Below are 21,590 nucleotides of genomic sequence, written 5' to 3' on the forward strand. Positions count from 1 at the left end.
TAAATTGGTACAGCCATTATGGAAAATGGTATGGAAGTTCCTCAAACAACTACAGATGGAACTGCCCTGAGATCCAACGATCCCACTCCTGGGTGTATACCCAAAGGAATGCAAATCATCATGTCAGAGGGATTCCTGCACTCCATGTTTATCACAGCTCTATTTACAATAGCCAAGAGTTGGAACCAACCTAAATGTCTATTGTCAGATGACTGGATAAAGAAAATGTGATATATTTAAACAATGGAATACTACTCTGCCATAAAAAAGAATGAAATTCTGCCATTTGCAGCAACATGGATGAACTTAAAGAAATGTATGTTAAGCAAAATAAGCCAGGCATGGAAAGAGAAACACCACATGTCCTCACTCAAAAGTGGGAGCATGTGATATATTTAAACAATGGAATACTACTCTGCCATAAAAAAGAATGAAATTCTGCCATTTGCAGCAACATGGATGAACTTAAAGAAATGTATGTTAAGCAAAATAAGCCAGGCATGGAAAGAGAAACACCACATGTCCTCACTCAAAAGTGGGAGCTAAAATAAATAAATAAATAAATAAGCAAATAAATAAATAAAATTTAAAAAGATACAGCAATCACAGTAATATACTGAACTTTCAAAAGGAGAAAACAAAACTGAGGTTGCCAGAGGTGGGAAAGGGGGAGGGGGAAGAGGAGTGAGCAATTGATAAAGGGCCATGAAAAACGATAACATTGTATAATATTGAATATGCTAATTATCCTGATTTGAGCATCACATATTGCACATAGGTATTGATATGCAACTCTGTACCCCATAGACATGTACAATCAATTACGTTTCAATTAAAAAAAAAAATGAAAACATCAGTAGAAATTAAATTAGGACTTAAAGCCAGGGTTCTGAGATCATCTTTCCTAGAAAGGTATGACATACTCTTCAGAGTCATTTTCTTACTTCATTACTTTATAGTCTGTATTAGTTTGTTTTCTGTTTCTTGTTACACAATAACTAGAACTGGGTAATGTATAAAAATAAAATTTATTTCTTACAAAGTTGGAGGCTGGGAAGTCCAAGTTTGAGGGGCGCATCTAGTGAAGGCTTCCTTATTGGTGGGGAGTCTCTGCAAAGTCCCAAGAAAGCTCAGGGTATTACATGGCAAGAATGGGCGAGAGCACTTATTAACATGCTCACTTGCTCTTCTTATAAAGCCACCAGTCCACACCTGTGACAACCCACTAAACCATTAACCCATTACTCATGATCCAATCACTTCTTAAAGGGCTACCTTTCAAATACTGTAATCAGATTTAGTTCTGACATGAGATTTAGAGGGGACATTCAACCCACAGCACACTCTAACCAAGTGATGGGAGAGAGGGTGCTGCTCTGAGCTCTAAACATCTTGGGGGTGATTGGATCCCTACATCACAACAGATTTGGGTTTCTGGTATAACTGGCTGTAGAGGGTTAAAAATCTTGATTCTAGTTTGACTTTTAGACAGGGTTCTTTAGCCAAAAAACTAATAGGACAAAAGCCCACAGTTAGTGGGGCAAAAAGCCTATCTAACCAATTCTAATCAAGTATGTGTTGATTCTCAGTTGATTTTTAGAACAGGGTTTTTAGGTAATGCATGTGTGGGACAAAAGTCCTTGGTTAAGATACAATGGTCTACAGTTAGCGCACAACAGCCCAATTGTTAGTGCACAATCAACTCTAATCACTGTTTAGGTGTGAGATTGTATAATGATTTTAGAGCTAACAGGGGGTTGACATACGGATCTTGTTAAGAGATTTTAAAGAATTGCTGTAGGGAAAAATGAAAAAAAATGCTTGCTAATGGCAAGCTGTTTGTTGGTGGAAACTTTAGAGACAATTATACTTAGATTTAATCGTAAGAATGCAACTCTTCCTTAAATCATCTAGGGAGAGGTTATATTTTGGATTAGATAATGATCACAGTTTGATCAACTTAGCTTTTTACAAATTGTACTTTGAAGTGTCATGTTGTTACTTTAAACGATGTTACTGGTTTCCATTGTTTAAGCTATACTTAGCCATAGATAACTTTTGTCACATTGCCCGTGTCTTCGTGTGCTTTTGAAATGATCGAGTCAACTGATTTTTCTTGTGAAACTTCCTTGTCTTTACAATAAAAAACAGAAGATAACTTTGAATCGAGGCTGTACCCAGTTTTCTCCTTCTAACAGAAGAGTTGCTGAGGTGCAGTCTCTTCGGGTTTCTCACTGCATTCATGTTGCTTTGAGTAATCTTTTTTGCATCTCTGTTACACAGTGAGAAGTGTAACACTGTCATTAATCTTTTATTAGGTTATCAGAAATGCTAATCTGGAGCAGATAAATGACATTAGTAAGATTTTTTTCCTCTTTTGATTTAGGTGCAAATCTTAAAATTAACAATGTTCACTTTAAAAGTTAAATATCAATGATAAGGTATTAATTTTGCACAGCTTTAAATAAGGCTTAAATGTGTAGGTGCCACAAATTAGATATTTTTAATTCTTTGATCCAGTCATTCCACTACTATGAGTCTATCTTAAAGAAATAACTAGAGCTATGTGCAAAGTATAAGAAATGTATAAAAAAGTTCACTGCAACTTAATTCAATCGGGAAGAGACTAAATTTCTAATAGTAGTGAATTGGTTAGTTAAATTATGGTTTATCTACATCAGCAGTTCTCAAACTTTTTGGTCTCAGGACCCCTTTACACTTTTAAAAATGATTGAGGCCCCTAAAGAGCTTTTATACAGATTATTTCTAAGGATATTTATCATATTAGAAATTAGAAGGGAGAAATGTTTAAAATACAGAAATACACAAGCACACATTCCGCTAGCTTGTCAATGACATCACCATACCATGTAGTCTCTGAAAAACTTCACTTTCCACCCAGAAAGAATAACAAAAAAAGGAAAATAATGTCTTAGTATTATTATGGAATAGGTTTGACCTTGTGGACCCTATGAAAGGGTCTTGGGAACACCCAAAAGTCCATGGACCAAATTTTGAAAACCCCTGATCTCTAGATAGATATCTATATATAAAGAATCCTATATGACCATAGAAATTTTTATTGTGTGAAATATTCACTGACATTGCAAATGTTCTGATTTGAAGAATGCAGGCCACAAAATAGTATGAACAGTATTATACACTTTAAAACAAAGTAATGGGAAGACATTCTAATATATTACAAGTATATACTTCAAGATGGTGAAAATACAGATAAGTTATTTATTCTTTTGGTTTCATGCTCTGAGATTTTAGTTTTGTAATTAGAATAAAACTTATTTAATAACAAATATATACATATTGACTATTTATAGTCAATATGTATTTTGTATTTGCATTATGTAATTATGTATTATGTATTTTCCTTCCCAGACCTGAAAAGTTCTGCTTAGTAACTTTAGGAAGGATATTACCAAAAATATCGATGATAAGGTATTCGTTTTGCACAGCCCTAAATGAGGCCCACCTCTAGATTGTCCCTGCCTCTCAATGTGTGGTCTGCAGGCTGCAGCATCAGATCAACCAAGAGCTTGTTAGAACCACAGACTCTCCAGCTCTACTCAAGACCTACTGAATCAGAACCTGCATTAAGACCTGGTGATTCATGTTCACAGCACAGTTTTAGAAACTCTGGCAGCACATTAGAATGACCTGGGAGCTTTAAAAAGGAAGGCTACATAGCTTTTTTTTCTTTTTAACGCTCCCAGGTGATTCTAATGTGCATCTAGGGGTGAGAAACTGCTGCTCTAATGCAAGGGCCTGGCTTCAACCTGAAAAACAAGATTGTTACCTCCAACCTCCAGATGCTTCAATGCAACCCCTTCCACTGCAACGCTGGTCATCTCCCCACCAGTTTGCAGGTCCTAGAAATTTCACAGGGACAACGGGACTGGATGGAGGAAACAGCTGGTGTCTTAGTCTGTTCAGGCTGCTGTAACAAATACGTTAGACCAGGTAACTTATAAACAACAGAAATTTATTAATCATGGTCTGGAGGCTGAGCACTCCAAGATAAAAGTGCCGGCAGGTTCAGTGTCTGGTGAGGGCCTGTTCCTTACAGATGGAGCCTTCTGTGTCCTCACATGGTGGAAGGAGTGAATGAGCTCCCCAGGCCTCTTTCATAAGGGCACCAATCCCATTCATGAGGGCTCCATCTCATGACCTCCTGACCTCCCAAAAGGCTCTACCTCTTAATACCATCACATTGGGGATTAGGTTTCAACATATGAATTTTGTGGTGACAACATTCAGACCATTGCCACTGGGTTCTGCATCCTCCTAGAATCTGGAGAACAAGGAGAAAATAGGTGTTTCCTGCTGACCTGCAGAGCTCTAAGGCCATTTAATTTTCAGGTTTGTAAAGTTTTAGTGACTTGAGAGGGCATGGGGTGTTGCCTCCCACAAATACCTCAATGATTCTGACAAGCTTTTTGGAATGATTTTTAAAATATTCCTGTCTGGTTGCATGGATTTTGTACCTACTCTATCCAATTTTACCAAAACTTCTACTTTCTATGTGACCTTCGTTGCAGATGAGGGGATTACCAATCACCTCAATTACCCACCTGATCATTCAGCAAAGTGTTGAGTGCCTGGCATGTGCCAGGGACCGGGCCACAATTCTGAGACTCTCCATACTTGACCTTCTTACTGCTTATCAGCACTCTTGCCTACTCTTGCAGTCTAGAAGCTGTATGGTCTCCCAGGGCCTTATTCTTCCTACCCTGGAATGTTTCTCTTCCCTCTCCCTGGGGTCCCAGATAGGCCTCTCTTCCTCCTGGAGACCGTCTCCCATCACCCCCTGCGTTCTTCCCATTTCTCAACCAGCACCAACCTAGAGGATGTCAGTTCGGCTTTGGATGAAGTCTAAATTTTCCACGTGTGTGGGGTTTTCCCTCCATCAGTTTACATTTCCTCAGAAATATAGGCAGACTATAGCACAGTGCTTGAGACAATGTAAACTTTCAGTAAATGTGATCTGTTATTTCAAGGTACATGTTGGGAAAAATAGGAAAATGGTCAGGGCCCCTCAGATGTTCAGAATCTTGCGCGCATTTGCTGCAAATATCCTCAGGTGTTCCTTGTTACTACTTAATGTGAATTGTGTATGGGCACCCAGGTGTCCAGGGTTGTGGACTTAAGTATAAAAGACTAACAGCTCTGGTCCACAGTGCTTCTCAGAACTCTCAGAGAAGCCACTGGGACAGTTGCTCCTAGATCTGAATAAAACCCATTCATTTTTCTATACCCACAGCTCCCAGAACCTTTTTTTTCTATTACCTAGCTCACAGACCTACGTGTGGAGGGTTTGTGACCCAGTCTGTGCAACAGACTTGAGGGGTCTGTGAGCCCTGGCTTTCAGGACAGATGAGGCATTCACCCTAGTACTCAACTTGCAGCAAGGAGTCACAAACCAGTGAACTGATTTAGTCACAAAAGTAACAAGACTAAGGAAAGCACAAGCCACGGAAATAATAGCAACTGTATTTATAAAAACCTTAATCACTCTAACAAGTTGAATTTAAGATAGTTTACGTCAAATAAATACAGAAAGCAGCACCATGACTTTTAATCACAATGTAATAAAGCATTCCTTAGATTTAAAATGTCCCGCAAAACGTGTCAAGACTTTTCAGGAGCTTAAAGCAGATGCTCAGGTGCATCCATTCAAACAATAGGGAGCGCGGGCGCGCGCACACACGTCCTTCCACCAGAGAAACGTCTGTCTAGGAGCAGCCCTACTGCTTCCAGCCTGAAAACCAGCCACAGGCAATCAAACTGTGTACTAGTTTCCTAAGGCTGTCATAACAAAGTGTGGGGCTTAAACAGAAGTTATTCTCTCACAGTTCTGGAACCTAGAAGTCCAAAATCAAGGTGGTGGCAGGGTTGGTTTCTTCTGTAGGCTCTGCGGGAGAATGTGTTCCTTGCCTCTCTGCTATCTTCTGGTGGTTTGCCCGAAACCTTGGCATTCCTTGGTTTATGGATGCATCACCATGATCTCTGCCTTCATGTGCAGACGGTGTTCTACCTGTGTGTGTCCATGTCCAAAAATCCCCCCCCCCTTTTTTTTTGTCCTTTTTGAGACCGGCCGCACCGCGCTCAGCCAGTGAGCGCTGTGAGTGCACCGGTCATCCCTGTATAGGATCCGAACCCGCGGCGGAGCGCTGCTGCGTTCCCAGCGCCGCACTCTCCCGAGTGCGCCACGGGGCTCGGCCCCCAAAATTCCCTTTTTATAAGGCTACCAGTCTTCCTGGGGTAGGGGTCCACCTGACTACAGTATGACCTCATCTGAACTGATTAAATCTGCAATGACCCTATTTCTAAATAAGGTCATATTCCAAGGAACTGACTTCAACAATGTTGGGAAAACAATTCGACACACAACAAACTCCTAAAATGCAAGTCAGTCTCCACCACCTTTAAAGATCACGGTTGCAAAGTCTCAGATCAAAGCAAACTCCAGGTGACCCACATTTTTTTGTTTGGTTGGTTTTTGGTTTTGGTGGGTGGCTGGCAAGGGGATCCAAACCCTAGACCTTGGTGTTATCCGCACCTTGCTCTCCCAACACACTGGTGTTTTTAGAGGAAATATAAGGGGTATTCTTTTCATCGTTTCAGGAGAGTTGCTCGTGTTGAAGAGGAATCAAGATCGGCCACTGGTCTCCCAAACGTCTCTTCTAGTGGAGGGTGGTGTGTCCTGGGAGGGAGGGTGCAGACCCCACTGACGAGTGCCGTGAAGATGCAGAGTCTCCCGCCTGGCAGACGAGCACTTTTAGACCTTCACTGCCATCTAAGAAACTGCATCTAAGACCTGACAGGAGCGCAGGGGCCAGCTTCGACCTGCGGGCACCTCCAGCAACACCCTAATAATATCCCAGCAGCAAGATGGGGACATAGATGGTGACAAAAGCAGATTAGCTGCTCCCTAAATTTCCAAATCAAGCCATGCCATTCTCAGGAGTGTGTAAAAGTATTAAAATGCCCACCCTAGGCACACAACACAAGCTGTACACCCTCCTGTGTTCATCCCTGAAGTAACCATTTCAACTCGTCAGCTGTTCTACCTGGTCGACACTAGGGGGCAGGCCACTAAAACGTTCCTGTTCAAACCAGCGGCTCTGCAAATGCAAAAGCTTACATGGGGTCTTCGAAAAGTTCACGGAGAGATTTGCATTTTTTTAATCCTTTTTCCATGGACTTTTTGAAGTACCCCCGTACTCGACGAATTCTCCAGATTTAAACGGTGGCTTTCGCGTTGGCTTCCCCACATATAACGCAAGCAGGCGTCCGGTGAGGGGCACAGCATGGGAAGCACTGTCTTGTTTGCGTGCCGGTGTTTTCTTTTTGGAGCACATTCACGCAGCACAAAGCCCATGAACTAGCCTCTGCTCTTCAGCTTCGCTCCAGTTGGGAGCTTCTAGAGTGGAGGAATAAACTGCACTGGCCAGGGTAGGTCCCTAGGGGTTTGTTTGGGGTTAATGGACACCAGGAGGGGACTAAATCAGGTATCCATCGTCTAATTGGTGACAAGTTTGCAAGAGAACCAGTCAGCATGAATACTCCAAAGGAAGCTGTATTTAATCCCTCAGAGAAGTCCTAAAAAGTGTAATTTCATAAACGCTACCTTTGTAGCACACCACTCCAAAAAAGGGGGCTCGGTGAGCGGGTGATGGCTGTGGACCCCGTTCAGGTTGGCTTTTTCCCTGCTCCCTACTCCCCACCCGGTACATCAACTGCTTTGCCTGTTGTCACGTCTAGATTTCACGGCGTCATCATGATAAAGCCAACGCTACTGTATTTCCAGGCAAATGCATTTTCCTTCCCATTCAAGGACTGGGCTTCCTCATCGGGCGGTGCCGGCCAGGCTCTACGCAGAGGCTCCCGCTTCCTCCCTGGAAGGCCAAGCAGAATTTCCCGGGAGCAGGAGGGCCTGTCGGGGCGCCGGGCTCCGCTCCTCACTGTCGGGCCCACAGGCTGCCCAGGGCTCCTGTCCGGGCGGGCCGGGAACGGATGCTGAGAAGCGCCTCAAAACTGCTACCGTGTTCCATTCCTGCCACACACACTCAGGGCCTGAGTGATCCGATATTTTGCATAAGAAACCAAGAGACACTTGGAAGAATCCCCTTGTGGAAAGCACGACCGCGGCCTGAAGCAAGAAGAAAGCTGAGAGAAGAAAACTGGGAGAAAGGGCAGTTGAAAAAGTAAATGCGCTTCTTTCTCAAGTACTTTGCAATGCAAGATTTTACTTGTTAATTCCTGAGTTTTTTAAGAACTTTTTAAATTATGAAAATGTTTGTGGTAACTAGTCGAACAACAGAAATAAAATGAAATGTATTCCTCTTCCCCTAAAGTCTCTTTTACACACTGAAGACGCTTCCTTCAAGTTCTGAGTTTGGTAGGCAAGGCATCCTTATACATTTAAGCTGTGATTTTTCTCCTTTCTTGGCCTGAGTTTGCAATGAGCAAGCAGGGCCAATTACCTCACACAGATAAGAAAACTCAAGAAACAGGGATGAGTCATCTCCAATCACCAATGGTAAGTTTCCTTAAAATCAAAATAACATTTCTTTCAAATGTCCAGGGAAGTAAGGCAAAATTTTCCTCTAACAGGTCTTGGGATATAGTGTCAGCGTCTGAGAGTACTATATGAATCTTAATATTTCTTTTCATTTGATGTTTGAAAATTGTTTAATCAGTTTTAAAGACAGAAGCCTTCTTCTGCAGTGATAATTCCCAATAAAAAGACATTTAAAGGGCCGGCCCGGTGGCGCACTGCTACAGTGCGCCGCTTGGGAGTGTGGCGGCGCTCCCGCCGAGGGTTCGGATCCCACATACAGACCGGTTCCCGCTCACTGGCTGAGCGAGGGGCGGACGCAGCACCAAGGGTTGCGATCCTGTTGCCAGACACGAAAAAAAAAAAAAAGACATTTAAGTTGGTTATTTTGCAAATGGGTTTGTAAGATTCCTGCTCCAAGGGACGGCAAGAAATAATTTTCTCATAAAAAGGCTGTGAATATTGTCGACATTGATTTAGGTCCATGAATCCTAAATTCCACTGTGCATTAAATTTTCATGGGAGCTTCTAAAAATTACATACCCTACGTCTCCCACTCCATAACTGCTAGGGGTAAAGCCTGGGGATCTGCATTTTACATGGTCCCAGGTGATGGTAACCAGCATACGACTTCAGGGACAGATTTCCTACACACCTGGCTCCAGCCCGTCTCTCATCAGTCTGCACAGGGCAGTGCAAAGGAGCTTTTCTCTCGGCCACAAAACCTTACCAGCCTCCTTTCCCTCCTGGAAAACCGGATCAGAGCAGCACTTCTCAAAATCAAATGTGGTTACCAGACAAGCAGCAACAGCATCACTTGGGAACTTGTCAGCAGTACAAATTCTCAAGCCCCACCCCAGACCTACTTAATCAGAAATTCTGGGGATGGGGCAAACACAGTCACCTGTGTTTTAACAAGCCCTCCTGGTTTTTCTGATGCAAGCCTAAGTTTGAGAGCCACTGAATTAGAGCATTTCACAATTTCAAGGGCAAAGTAATGAAGACATAACTCAATGAAAGGTAGAACCAAGTTTATTAATGACAGCTTTTATTACAACCACTCTCAAGTGTAAAAAATAAAGGGTGATTAAAATTTAAAACTCACTTAGACTTGCTGTTTCCCCTTTCACCATGTGCCAAAGGGTGGGGATCTTGCCTGATCTGAATCAACTGGTCAGATGGAGTCCACTGGAGAATGAGGTAATGAACAAAAGACAGAAGTGCCAATTGGAGAGCTCATGTCTTCTCCATGGTGGAATGACATTACTAAATGACAACTGAGGTGGGCGCAGGGATAAAATAAGATAGTCTAAAAGCCAAAATATGGAACAAACATCTCTGCCTATACAGAGACACAAACACACACATGCAGAGTCATACAAACACCCAAACTGCAGAGATGAGATTTTAAGAGAATTTCTGTCCTTTCTCTAAGCAGATTGACACACTCATCAGCCACCACAATGCAACATGGGGCTAAGATGGAAAACCTTGCTAACTTTCCACAAAGTATGCTAGCTGGCTGCCCAGTTATGTGCTGGCAAATGTGTCACCACCGTAAAACACGCCTGTGGTTTTCTCAGTGTCCCATAGACTAAATATCTATCCCCCAGGAGAGAAACAGCCAGTGGACACTGGCGGGTTAAAATCTGTGGGGGCAAAACTCATCCCTCCCACCTGGAGTGGGGGAGGGGTGGCAGCGCCTGGAAGTGGTTTCCCATCCTGTGTCACAGAACACTGCCCCAGTTCGAGGCACTCCCCTCCAAAGTACTTGTGCTTTGTTACCTTCCTGACAGCTAGTCTGCAACACGAAGCTCGGCCATGCACTTTTTTTTTTAACAAAAGCAAGCTAAACCCAGAAGAAGAATAAAAAGACCCATTAGAAGCTTCTTGAGTGTGTCAACACTGTTTTGGAATTGAGTTTAATTCCACTCAAAGAGAAAGAAGGGAGGGTGCAGAAGAGGCCACTAAGATGGACACTGGGAGAGACTGTTGAGTCCGTGGAAGCACTTGTGATGGCACAGCTCGTCTCTTCCCCGCCAGGCTGAGAGGACACACCACAACCTCCCAAGGCCGTGAGCCTACGAAATAAATGCTGACCAAATAACATTTTTAGACGTTTGCAGGAAGGCTGGAAAAGGAGATGATGGGTCCAGATTCACAAGTCATGCAGGTAAGATTATACAAAAAAATTGATATTTGAGTTCAGTAAGAAACCATTTTAAAATTTAACAGGAACTGTATCATAGCTTTCACATTGGAAGACAGAAAACAAATAAAACAACCCAGAGTATTCCAGAGTTTCCAAAGAATCCAACTACTTAATTTGGTGGGGTGGGGGTGAGGGAGTATTAAACTAATACCTCTTCATTAACCTCATTTTCTCCTTAGATTTCACTGATAAATAAAGCTTAGGCCTACTTAGAAAAAAGATCAGTCCTGCTAAAATACGGCATCATGAAGTCTTCCAAGGCACTTGCTCAGTGCACAGGGAATACACAACTTTTCTTCTAAGGAGACACTCCAGGAAAGACCAAGTTGGTCAACCAAGTTACTTGTTGAGGACGATCTCAAAACCTGAACCCAAAGACAAGCTGTTTTCTTCGCAGATGATAGTTGCAACAGTTTCTTGAAATGTACATGGAAGGATGCCAAAAACCACTGCCCTCCCAGGGAAGAGGTTGACTTTTAGAAGAGATGCACTTCTTCGGGCCATGGAACAGAAGGCAGGCCCTCCAGGGTGTGGTGAAGAGCAAAACAGCCCCTCCCAGCCCTCCAATTATGGAAGTAAAACACAAGACTTTTCCACAAATTCAAGTACATCTGCTCCCCCATCCTCTCTTTTTTTCTTTTTTGGTAAGCATCCAACCATCCATAAATTCATGGCTACAGTAGAGATTCACGGCGCAATGACTTTCCCACTTTTTTTTTTTTTTTTAAATTCTGTCAGTGAGCAGCATTTCCCAGTCTAACCCCCCCAAGAACAAGTTCTTGGCAGCTCCATTAGGTGAGATTGCAGGATGCCTCCGTGATTAGGTCCGTGCAGTGTGAATATCAGTTCAGCACGTGGGAGGGTCACGAAGGCTGGGTCTGTCCAGTGTCTTAACAGCAGCTGTTGAGGGTTCTACCAGCTAGCCCTGACAGCTTCAATATCACTAACCAAATTCTGGGCCAGGCATATCCCAAAAATCTGAGAAAGGAAGGAAAAATGAGTCAAGTGAAATTCTTAACTTCAATAGGCTTTTCTTTGGCTGTTTCCCTTTATCTTTGATTTTTAAAACTTGAGATAAAACTCCTATATTCAAAATACATCCTTTTAATGTATATAATTCAGTGGTTTTTAGTATATTCACAAAGCTATGCAACTATCACCACTATCTAATTACAGGACATTTTCGTCATCCCAAAAAGAAACCCTGCGCCCATGAGCAGTCATTCCCATGTACCCATCCCAATAGCCCTGGCAACCACTTATCTATTTCCTGTCTTTATGAATTTACTTATTCTGCACATTTCATATAAAAGGAATCATATAATATGGGGCTTTTGTGTCTCTTTTCCCAAGTAGTGAAATTTTTTCAAGGTCCATCCACATGTACCAGTAGTTCATTCCTTTTGGTGGCTGAATAATATTCCATCACAAGGATATACCACATTGTGTTCATCTACTCATCAGTTTTTGGATATTTGCATTGTTTCCACTTTTGAGCTATTATAAATAATGCTGCTATGAACATTTATGTACAAGTTTTTGGGTAAACATGTTTTCAATTCTTTTGGGTGCATTCCTAGGAGTAGAACTGCTAGATCATATAGTAACTCTTACTCTATGTTTAACTCTTTGAGAAACTGCCAAATTGTTTTCCAAAGAGGCTGCATCATTTTCATTCCCTCCAGCAACATATGAAGATTCCAATTTCTCCACATCCTTGCCAACCCTTGTTATTGTTTTTATTATAGACATCCTGGTGGGTGTGAAGTGAAATCTCATTGCGGTTTTGATTTGCATTTCCTTAGTGAGTAATGATGTTGGTATCTTTTCATGTGCTTATTGGCTATTTGTATCTCTTTGGAGAAATGTCTATTCAGATGTTCTGCCCATTTTAAAATTGGGCTTGTCTTTTTACGGCTGAGATGTAAAAGTTCTTTATTTATTCTACGTATTAGACCCATACAAGACAATGATTTGCAAATATTTTCTCCCACTTTTTGGGTTATCTTTTCACTTTCTTCATGGTATCATTTTTTGCACAGAGGTTTTTAATTTTGATGAAGTCCAATTTATATTTCCTTTGGTTGCTTGTGCTTTAGGTGTCATATCTAAGAAAACACTGTCTAATCCAAAGTCACAAAGATTTACACCTATGTTTTTCTTCTAGAGTTTTATAGTTTAGCTCTCATATTTAGGTCTTTGATCTATTTTGAGTTAATTTTTATATACTGTGTGAGGTTGAAATCTAAACTCATTCTTTTGCACACAGATGTCCAGTTTTCTCAGCATCATTTGTTAAAAAGACCATTCTTTCCCCATTGAACAGTTTTGGTTCCCTTGTCAAAAATCAACTGACTGTACATTTATGGGTTTATTTCTGGACTTTCAGTTCCATTCCACTGATCTATATGGCTAACCTTACTCAAGTACACACTATCTTGATTACTGTCTCTTTGTAGTAAGTTTTGAATTGGAAGGTGTGAATTCTCCAACCTTATTCTTTTTCAAGTTTGTTTTGGCTATTCTGGGTCCCTTGCATTTCTATATGAATTGTAGTATCCGCTTGTCCATTTTTTTAAAAAAAGGCAATTGGAATTTTGGTAGGAACTGTATTAAATCTGTAGATCAATTTGAGGAGTATTACTACTTTAACAATACTAAGTTTTGTTTTTTTTTTTTTTTTGTCTTTTGTCTTTTTTCCGTGTCCGGCAACGGATCGCAACCCTCAGTGTTGCCCCCGTACCGGACCGGGGACCGGCAACGGGATTGCAAGCCTTGGTGTTGCTCCCGCGCCTCGCTCAGCCAGTGAGCGGGAGCCGGTCTGTATGTGGGATCCGAACCCTCGGACGGGAGCGCCAGCCGCGCTTCCCAAGCGGCGCACTATCCAGTGCACCACCGGGCCGGCCCCAACAATACTAAGTTTTGCAATCTGTGAGCACAGGATATCTTTCCATTTATTTAGATCTTCTTTAATTTTGTTCAACTATATGCCCCATTTGCGACCCTCCAAAGAAAGTATCACATCGACAACATGAGGCAGCCCTTGAGACTGCCTAGGAAAAGTGGGTGATCCCTTCCTCACTAGCACTGTGGCAAGGCGGTCCAGAGAGGGAAAGAGGCACGGCATCTCTATGAAATTCCCCAAAGCCTTAACTTTACCACTGAGATCTACTTCCAACCATTCATGTCTGCCCCTGCTGCCATAAGGCAGTATTACTGAGCGCATGGCCATGATGGAATGCCCATAGGCAACTACTGACCCATTGAATTTCTCCATCTTGAAATGGAAAAAAGTTTTCCTGAAATATTTCAAGACAGTACCATCTAAAATGAGAGCTTTAAATACAAACCAAATAGTTTAGGTCTGCTCCCCAGCCCTCTAATGTGTCTTAAAAACTCTGATATTACAATGCTTAAGCAAAGCTCCTGTCCTGCCAGGGGCTCTCCCAGGGCATCTCTTCCCTGTGACATCCACAAAGGACCCTTGTCTTACCTGCAGCAATGCAATGCCTATGAAAATACCAGCCACGATGGTTAAATTGTCCTGCAACCACTTCTCAAACTGGGGCACGCAGCCTTTCGTGTAGATCACAATCTGCTGGTCAACCTCCTTCACAAAGGAAGAGGAGAGCACAGTGTCACAGATACAGCACCATGCATATGCAAAAACTCCTCCAAACACCCTGTGCAAAGTGACAAGATGAGGTTCCACTTACTGGTTTTTGCCTGGCATCATAGCCACACTGAGTGTTGATGACATCTTCCTGATGAAAAAAGAAAAGAGAAAAGTGAACTCCAGTCTTGTTAGAGAGAAAGCTCACCTAGGAATGAGCAGAAGGTCCCCCAAGTGTCAGTAATAAACTGTGTATCTGGACACGTACACCATGGCACCATGTTAAACACTTTACATATGTTATCCCATGTGGTTATTATGACAATCTTCAGAATTAGGATGAAGATACAGCCTGTTTTACAAATGAGGAAAACTGAGGCTCAGGGAATATCAGAAAGGACAGCAAGTTCACTCTTCAGGAGGCTCAAGATTCAAAGTGTTGCCAACCTCCAGAAGCTTAACTTATCTGGGTTTAGGAACCTAGAGACATGGGTAAATACCCCAGTTAAAGGGCACAATGACTACCTTCCTTTTCGTTCTTTTTGGGGGACTTCTACTTTTAATCTATATATGTCTGTATTATTTAAATAGATTTTCAGTGAGAATGCATTACTTTAATAATTTCAAAGTGAAACAATGCCCTGGCCACACATCACATGGACAGTCTGACATCCATCTCACAGGGCCTGATCAGAAAAACATGGGTTTTGCTTTTTTCGGTTAGTTTATTTTTCCCCTCTGTGAAGTGTGGGGAAGATTTTGTTGGCTTAGAGTTCATGGAATGAGATATCCCTACCCAGAGGATCTGTAGTTGAAAGGCGAGGCATGATGCCTTCCCAGGATCTTCAGAATTCTCCTGATGGATTGGTGGTATAGGACAGGAACGGGAGACAGGGAGCACACAGTTCTGTATCTGCGGCAGGGGCAAGGCTGCCTGGGGTGCTGGGCACCTGGGGCTCTGAGCTGGGCACTCATTCGGCCCTCTTCAGAGGAGAGAGAAAAATGAGCCAGCAGGAAGGGTCAGCTTTCCTGGCCAGGTCACAGAGCCAAGGTGGCACAGTCCTTAATGACTCTCCTTCTTTTAGTCTCCTTCAAACCAAGAGAAACAGCCCAGGCTGACTCCTAATGGGCAGCCTGCAGGAAATTCTGCTTTTCCACCCCAAGACCCCCGACCCCCACTTTTTTTTGTCAGCTGGTGAGTACATGGATTGAAACCTGGACTTCGGTGTTATTAGCACCATGCTCTAACCAACTGAGCTAACTGGCACTGTCCCACCTTGCAGGAAGAACATCACCTCTGAACTCAGTAGTGCTCAGCTCTGCTTGCTGGGGGGAAGAATGAGTCTGGGGAGGACACTTGGGGACTAAAGGGCCAGAGAGAGGCTAAAGTCCTGGAAGGGCCATGGCCAGGAGCATGCAGCGACACTGCAGGAGTAACCTCTCACATTTGTCACTCTAACTCGCAATCCTGGCTTTTCACTTCCAATAAAAGAGCTGCATTTTAAGTCCTTCTATATACCAGGCACAAAATGTGACCCAAGATATAATCAAATCTGTCGTAAAAGATAATGGTTTACAAATAGGTGTTCTATTTTTTTCTTTTTTTAAATAAAATACCAAATGCAATTACTGTAGTCACTATGACACCCAAGAGTCTGGGTGACTGTGGTCTTTCTCCAAAGTAGTCTAGCCTTACCTTATTTCAAACTCTCCTCCTACTTCTAAAATTTCCCCCAGAACTAAGCCAGGAAGAAATGGGTTACTAACCCCAAACCAATGCAGAGAGCTCATATGAGCCTGTCCTTCTCATAAAGAAGGAATAACAGGTGATTCGGGCAGGATGCCTGGGTCTGAGGCTCAGCTCCATCACCTGAGAGCAGTGTGAGCTTGGAAAGTTACTTACACTCCATGTGTTTTGCTTTCTTCACCTGAAAGGGGAAGATAATGGTGGTATCTGCTGGTAGGAATGTTGTGAACTTTAACGAGCCAATGCACATAAAGGCTTAGAATAGGAACCAGCACATCGCTAAAAGGATGTCAGCGATTATTACACCTACTGGGAAGATTTGAGCACTATGCCCCCTCCAGGAACTACGATTAGTAATAAATGGGTAAGAAGAGGTTTCAACAAAAAAACCCACTCAGCCCATCCCACACACATTCTGCTGTGGTGCACAGAGCAGGCCACCAGGTTGCTGGCATTCACTTACTGCGGGATCTTTAGTGCAGCAGGAGAACGGCACGCCACATCGCTCTCGACTTGCATTGGAATCTGTGCAATTGAAGTAAATATTTAGGTTCCAATCATCAGCTCCAAAAGCCCCACAGCACTGCCACTAGAGCAAACAGGAGAGAATTAGAACATCTCGACTTGGAGGCGACCAGGCACCTACACTCACACCCACCAGAACGACACCCAGCTTCTGCCAGCTCTAGCCTTCTCTCTGTCTCAGAACTTATTTTTAAGCCAAACTGAACCTAAATGGCCCCTGTAAAAGTTTTCAAAGTAATTAAAGCTGAAGGTTTGTAAGGATGTGCTGGCATGTGATTTAAACGATTGATGAGACCCATGGTGTTTGGTGGAGGAAAGGCAGAAAATTGCACAGCAGAGCTCCGAACAAGGTCTGTTTGGCTTGTGTACATTCTAGAAGAATAAAGAACAACATTCTAGAAGGATAAACAAGACACTAACAACAGTGGTAACGTCTCAAGGAGGTAACTGGGGATGGGTGGGCTACCGAGAAGCTTACTTTTTTAAAGTTTTAATCTCTACATTTTAATGTATTTTTAAAAATCAGTTTCACTGAGGTGTAACTGACATATAATAAACTGCACATTTTTAAAGTGTACAATTTGTAAGTTTTGACAGATGTATACATTGTGAAACCATCACCACAATCAAGATTGTGAACATATATATCACCCCCAAAGTTTTTCTTTACATTTGTTCCTACTCTGAATTTTTTTTAAACAAGAGCATTTGTTTATGTTTTCAATTTTAAAAAGTCAGTCTTCTAATTAAAATATAGTAAAATGAGCTGTTAAATTCGGTGAGTCTTAAACAGGGCCTGATTCAAGGGCTGCTGCATAAGCCCCTTCATTACTCCCTGGGACTGGCCTATCTCTACTTCTTTGAGTTAAATAAATATCAAATCGTGACTATTTTAAGGCTTTCAGGACGAATAGCTACTTCAAAACATAAAACTCCATGATGGAAAAATAAAGTCATAGGGAAAAACAGTATTTCCATATAAAGTAGACAGCATTCAAGAGAACATGCATATATTCTTCAAGCTCATCTGGTCCTCCGAGGGCTTGAGTTCTGAGTCTCCAGTTTGCCTACAAAGCTCCATCAGGTTCATCATGCAAATGAATCAGGCATAATACCTGGGAAGGTGGGAGCTTGCATCCGTCATGAGCTAGCAAAACAGGGAAGTCGTGGAGGAGATGACACAGGGCCTAATTTCACACCTGAGGTCCAGCTGACTCCAGGACAATTGTTGCTGCCACTGAACAAAACCAACACAGCTCATCTCAGTGCTGAGAACCTAATGAGGGACGGTGGTGCCTCCCTCATGACGAGTGCTGATGTAGCCGTTTCTTCCCTTTATCAAAGGTGATGCCAGCTCATTCTGGAAAACTGTCACAGCAGAACTCAAAGAAGGCCATTGGTCCATTGGGCTTTTGTTTGCCCTCCAGGCCTGCCACGTCCATTAATGCCATGGACACAGCTGTCCAGGTCTGCTCAGCTTTCCCAATTTCTCAGTGTAGGTATATAAGGAACTACCAGTTTACAGGACAATAATACCTTAGGACTAATGTAAAACCATGTACATCTCATTAGTGCGTCATAGTATCTCCATGAGTTAGATAGTAGCTATTATTATTTCCATTTTACTATTGGAGAAACAGGTCAAGATCCTGTGAGCCCAAGGTAATTAACTAGTCAGCTTTTGGCACCAGATCTGTGTCTTTTGACCCTCTGTCTATATCATTTTACATTTTGAGTGAAAAAGGGCATCTGCTGCTTTGTTTGCACTGCAGGAGCCAAGGCACAGTTGTGCTCCAAGATCTGATAGGGTGGGCAGGCTTCTACTGCCAGATTAAATTTTTCACTCATTAGAAGCCAATAGGCCTTAGAAGTTTCTAAATTGTTGGTTTTAACTGCATGTGCCAAAATGATATTTGGATAAGCATATTTTAGGGACCTTGTGGACAAATATCCTATTAAGTATATTGTTATGAGCTGTGAAGTATGAAGGGTTACTTAAAAGAGGGCAAGGAACAAGGAAAAATTCATACTTAATAACCAAATAAAACTTTAAACCGACAGCAAAACAATGTTCTTCAAATGCTGATGGGAAAAACTACTGTGATTATAACCTTTTTGCTCAAGAGTTTTCTTCTTTGTTCCTCTGATTTAATAGAAATTGAAACAAGCAAAAAAAGGACATTTCCATTTAGGCTACAAATCCTGTAAGTCATAGAGCAAGTCTTAAAATAGTAAACAAGCAAACAAACAAAAACTCATGCAGGAAAGTCCGAGGTATTTTCCAGTTGGCTGAAGCAGACGCCAGGAGGAATATTCATGGGGTCATCGTTCTGAAAAGATTTTAAACTTGAAGATAAACCAAATTTAAACTTACATATTCCTGGGTGAAGTCTATGAGGTTTTGCAAATCAATGTCATCCCTGTATGCTCTGATGTTGTTGTTTATAAAGAAATACAGCTGGTCTTTGATCCAGTCTTTGAAAACAAATGCCAGAACTCCAGCAGTGAGCTCCAGGAAGAAAATAATTCCCAGGAACACAGAAAACTAAGACAAAAGACACAAAGAGAACAATTATAAGGACTATTTTGATCATATATAGTTAAATGCTTCCTCTCTAAAAAGATCTGTAATTACATTGTATTGTTATATATCTCCAAAGCAGATAATATTCAGTTTCTTAAGATTTGTTAATAGAATATTACAGTCCAAGAAAGGATTTTCTAAAATTAAAAATCATTTCATAATCACATTTTAAGGTCTCTGGTGTTCCATTTGGTAATTAACCAACAAAGCCCATAAGCAAACATGAATAATAGGAATTTCTCATTAGGCCCACATTAAGGCCTAATGAATTCCTCATGATTAATGTACTGCCAGGCGCTTGAACGAGGACCTGCCCCTACCTTTAGTAAGCTTCTTTAACTTGAAAGATAGATTATCCCAATATTTTAGGATCACCTGTCATTTATTACTACTGTGGCCCTGATTCTGCATGCAATATAACCTTTTATGGATTCAGACACTATTTTAATTCCCCTTGGCACCTGCTGTACAGATGTCTCCATCTTAGGAAAGAGGTCAAAGAGGAAGTGGGGGTGGGGGCGGGGGCGGTGACTGTGACACAATGAAACCCCAGGGTTGAGGGCTTTCTCAGGAATCTTAGCTGTACTCGCCTTCCTCTGGGAAGAACCAGGCTCAGGAAACATTTTATGTAACATCAAAGTGCAGCCAAAGGCTAATGGAGGCAACATGAGTTTAAAAAGGAGGGCTAGAGACCATAAGGCAATGTGGTAATTGCCTGTAACTCTGAAAAAATTTCCCTTCCATCTAGAAGAGTCGGAAGAGCCTCCTCTTAGTCATATCAACTTGCTGTTGACGCCCACGGTTCTTTCCACCTCCTCCTGCCGGCCACATTCTTACCCTGTTTTTTCGCTAAAACAGACTATGAGAAATGGGGCTGTGAAGGACCAGGGGGTATACTGCAGGCAAACTCTTCTGGTGACAATGGCAGAGGGAGCGACACTGGGGCCACAGCTGAGGGGCACAGGTCCTGAAGGCTGAAGAACAGAGGGTGGCTGCGGAGGCAGGGGAACCCAAGCAGTCTGTGGTTTCTCTCTTCAGCAAGCAGAGAGCCAGCCAAGAGAAAAATGTATTGGATGGGGAGGGGGCAAAGGGGAGGGCAAAGGAAACGACACATTACTTGTTAAAAGACAAGAAACATTTATTCCATTCAGCAAACATCTGCTTGATGTCCCATAGTGGGTTAGGCCCTGTGGCAGGTGGGCTTTGCAGTGCAAGGATGAGCCATATCCTTGCCTTCAGAGACCCCACAGTCTTATGTGATTGGGGGTGTGCGCATTTCACACTCCATATCAGTATATCTCTAACAGCATTTATCCAGGGCCAAGGGCAGCACAGAGAGGGGGAGGCAGGCAGCAAGGGGAGGGCTGGAAGGAAGAAATCAGTGCCTGGCAAAGTCTAGGACCCCCCAGTTCTAGACCCTCCAGCTTAGCCCTTCATGTTTCTATAGAGCTCCTGGTTATCTGTTATTGGTAAATTCACTAGAAACAGAATTCAAACAGTTCTTAATTATCATCAGTGGCACCAATAATTTCAATTTAAGCATTCTTCAATCTAGAAAAAAGGACAGGGAAAAAAAATCACACTGCTTTTGCTCAATGCCTACCCCCAGTATAAAACAAGTTCCTTCCCTTTATTAGGTACCTCTTTAAACATGTAACTATGACAGTTCTCACACTATAGCAATGATAAAATTATAGTTAGCATGCATGAGTGCACACAGAAAACACCAAGACAGAAATCATGTTAAGATTTTAATTAGATTTTTGTTCTTACCTCCATAAAGGTTAGATAAGTTCATTCTTTAGTTCCCCTGGTAAATTTTCTCATCATGTTACATAATATACATACCAAAAATTCAGTCCAAATTCAATTCCTATCAAATATTTGGCAGAAACCTACATGCCCCAGGCTACCTGTCAGCTAATTCCCCTATTTCCAGTGGTGCAGAGACTGACTCAAAGGCTTCATCCTAGGGCCTTGGTCAGCCAGGAAGCTCCATTTCTATTTCACAGTATCTAAGCTCTTGTACTTTCCTTCAGCAATTTTCCTAGTCTTAAAGCATCAGATCTTTGAGGCTGTTTAGTCATGTTGACATTTACTTCCTATTTATCTCACTGTTCTTACTCAAAGAATATTCTAGGCCAGTTTTTTTTTTTTTTTTATTGTTTCTACTAAATGGAGAGAGAGGCTATTTAAAATATTCTCCAAGACTTAAAAAAGCCCCCAAAACCTAATTCTCTTCATTTTCAACACAGGACTTTATAAATTAAGGTGCTTAGAGAAATATGTGTATTTCTGCCTATTCAGTTAACTCTGGTATCTTCAACTATGAAA

At 42.1% G+C, this 21,590-nt stretch overlaps 1 protein-coding gene across 2 annotated transcripts in view; it reads right to left on the reverse strand.

Annotated features, from left to right (window-relative positions):
- Positions 1 to 9,589: 9,589 nt before the first annotated feature.
- TSPAN5 (tetraspanin 5) overlaps positions 9,590 to 21,590 on the reverse strand; it is a 173,358-nt gene continuing 161,357 nt past the window's right edge. For both annotated transcript variants that reach the window (XM_008571383.1, XM_008571384.1), the window contains exons 4-8: positions 19,047 to 19,217; positions 16,611 to 16,736; positions 14,504 to 14,551; positions 14,281 to 14,397; positions 9,590 to 11,765 (exon numbers count right to left, since the gene is read on the reverse strand). In XM_008571383.1, coding sequence (XP_008569605.1) covers positions 11,700 to 11,765; positions 14,281 to 14,397; positions 14,504 to 14,551; positions 16,611 to 16,736; positions 19,047 to 19,217 — 528 coding nt within the window. In that variant the 3' untranslated portion in view covers positions 9,590 to 11,699. The remainder of the gene's footprint in view (positions 11,766 to 14,280; positions 14,398 to 14,503; positions 14,552 to 16,610; positions 16,737 to 19,046; positions 19,218 to 21,590) is intronic.

Source organism: Galeopterus variegatus, unplaced genomic scaffold, assembly GCF_000696425.1.
Source record: "Galeopterus variegatus unplaced genomic scaffold, G_variegatus-3.0.2 Scaffold686, whole genome shotgun sequence".
NCBI classification, from domain to species: domain Eukaryota; kingdom Metazoa; phylum Chordata; class Mammalia; order Dermoptera; family Cynocephalidae; genus Galeopterus; species Galeopterus variegatus.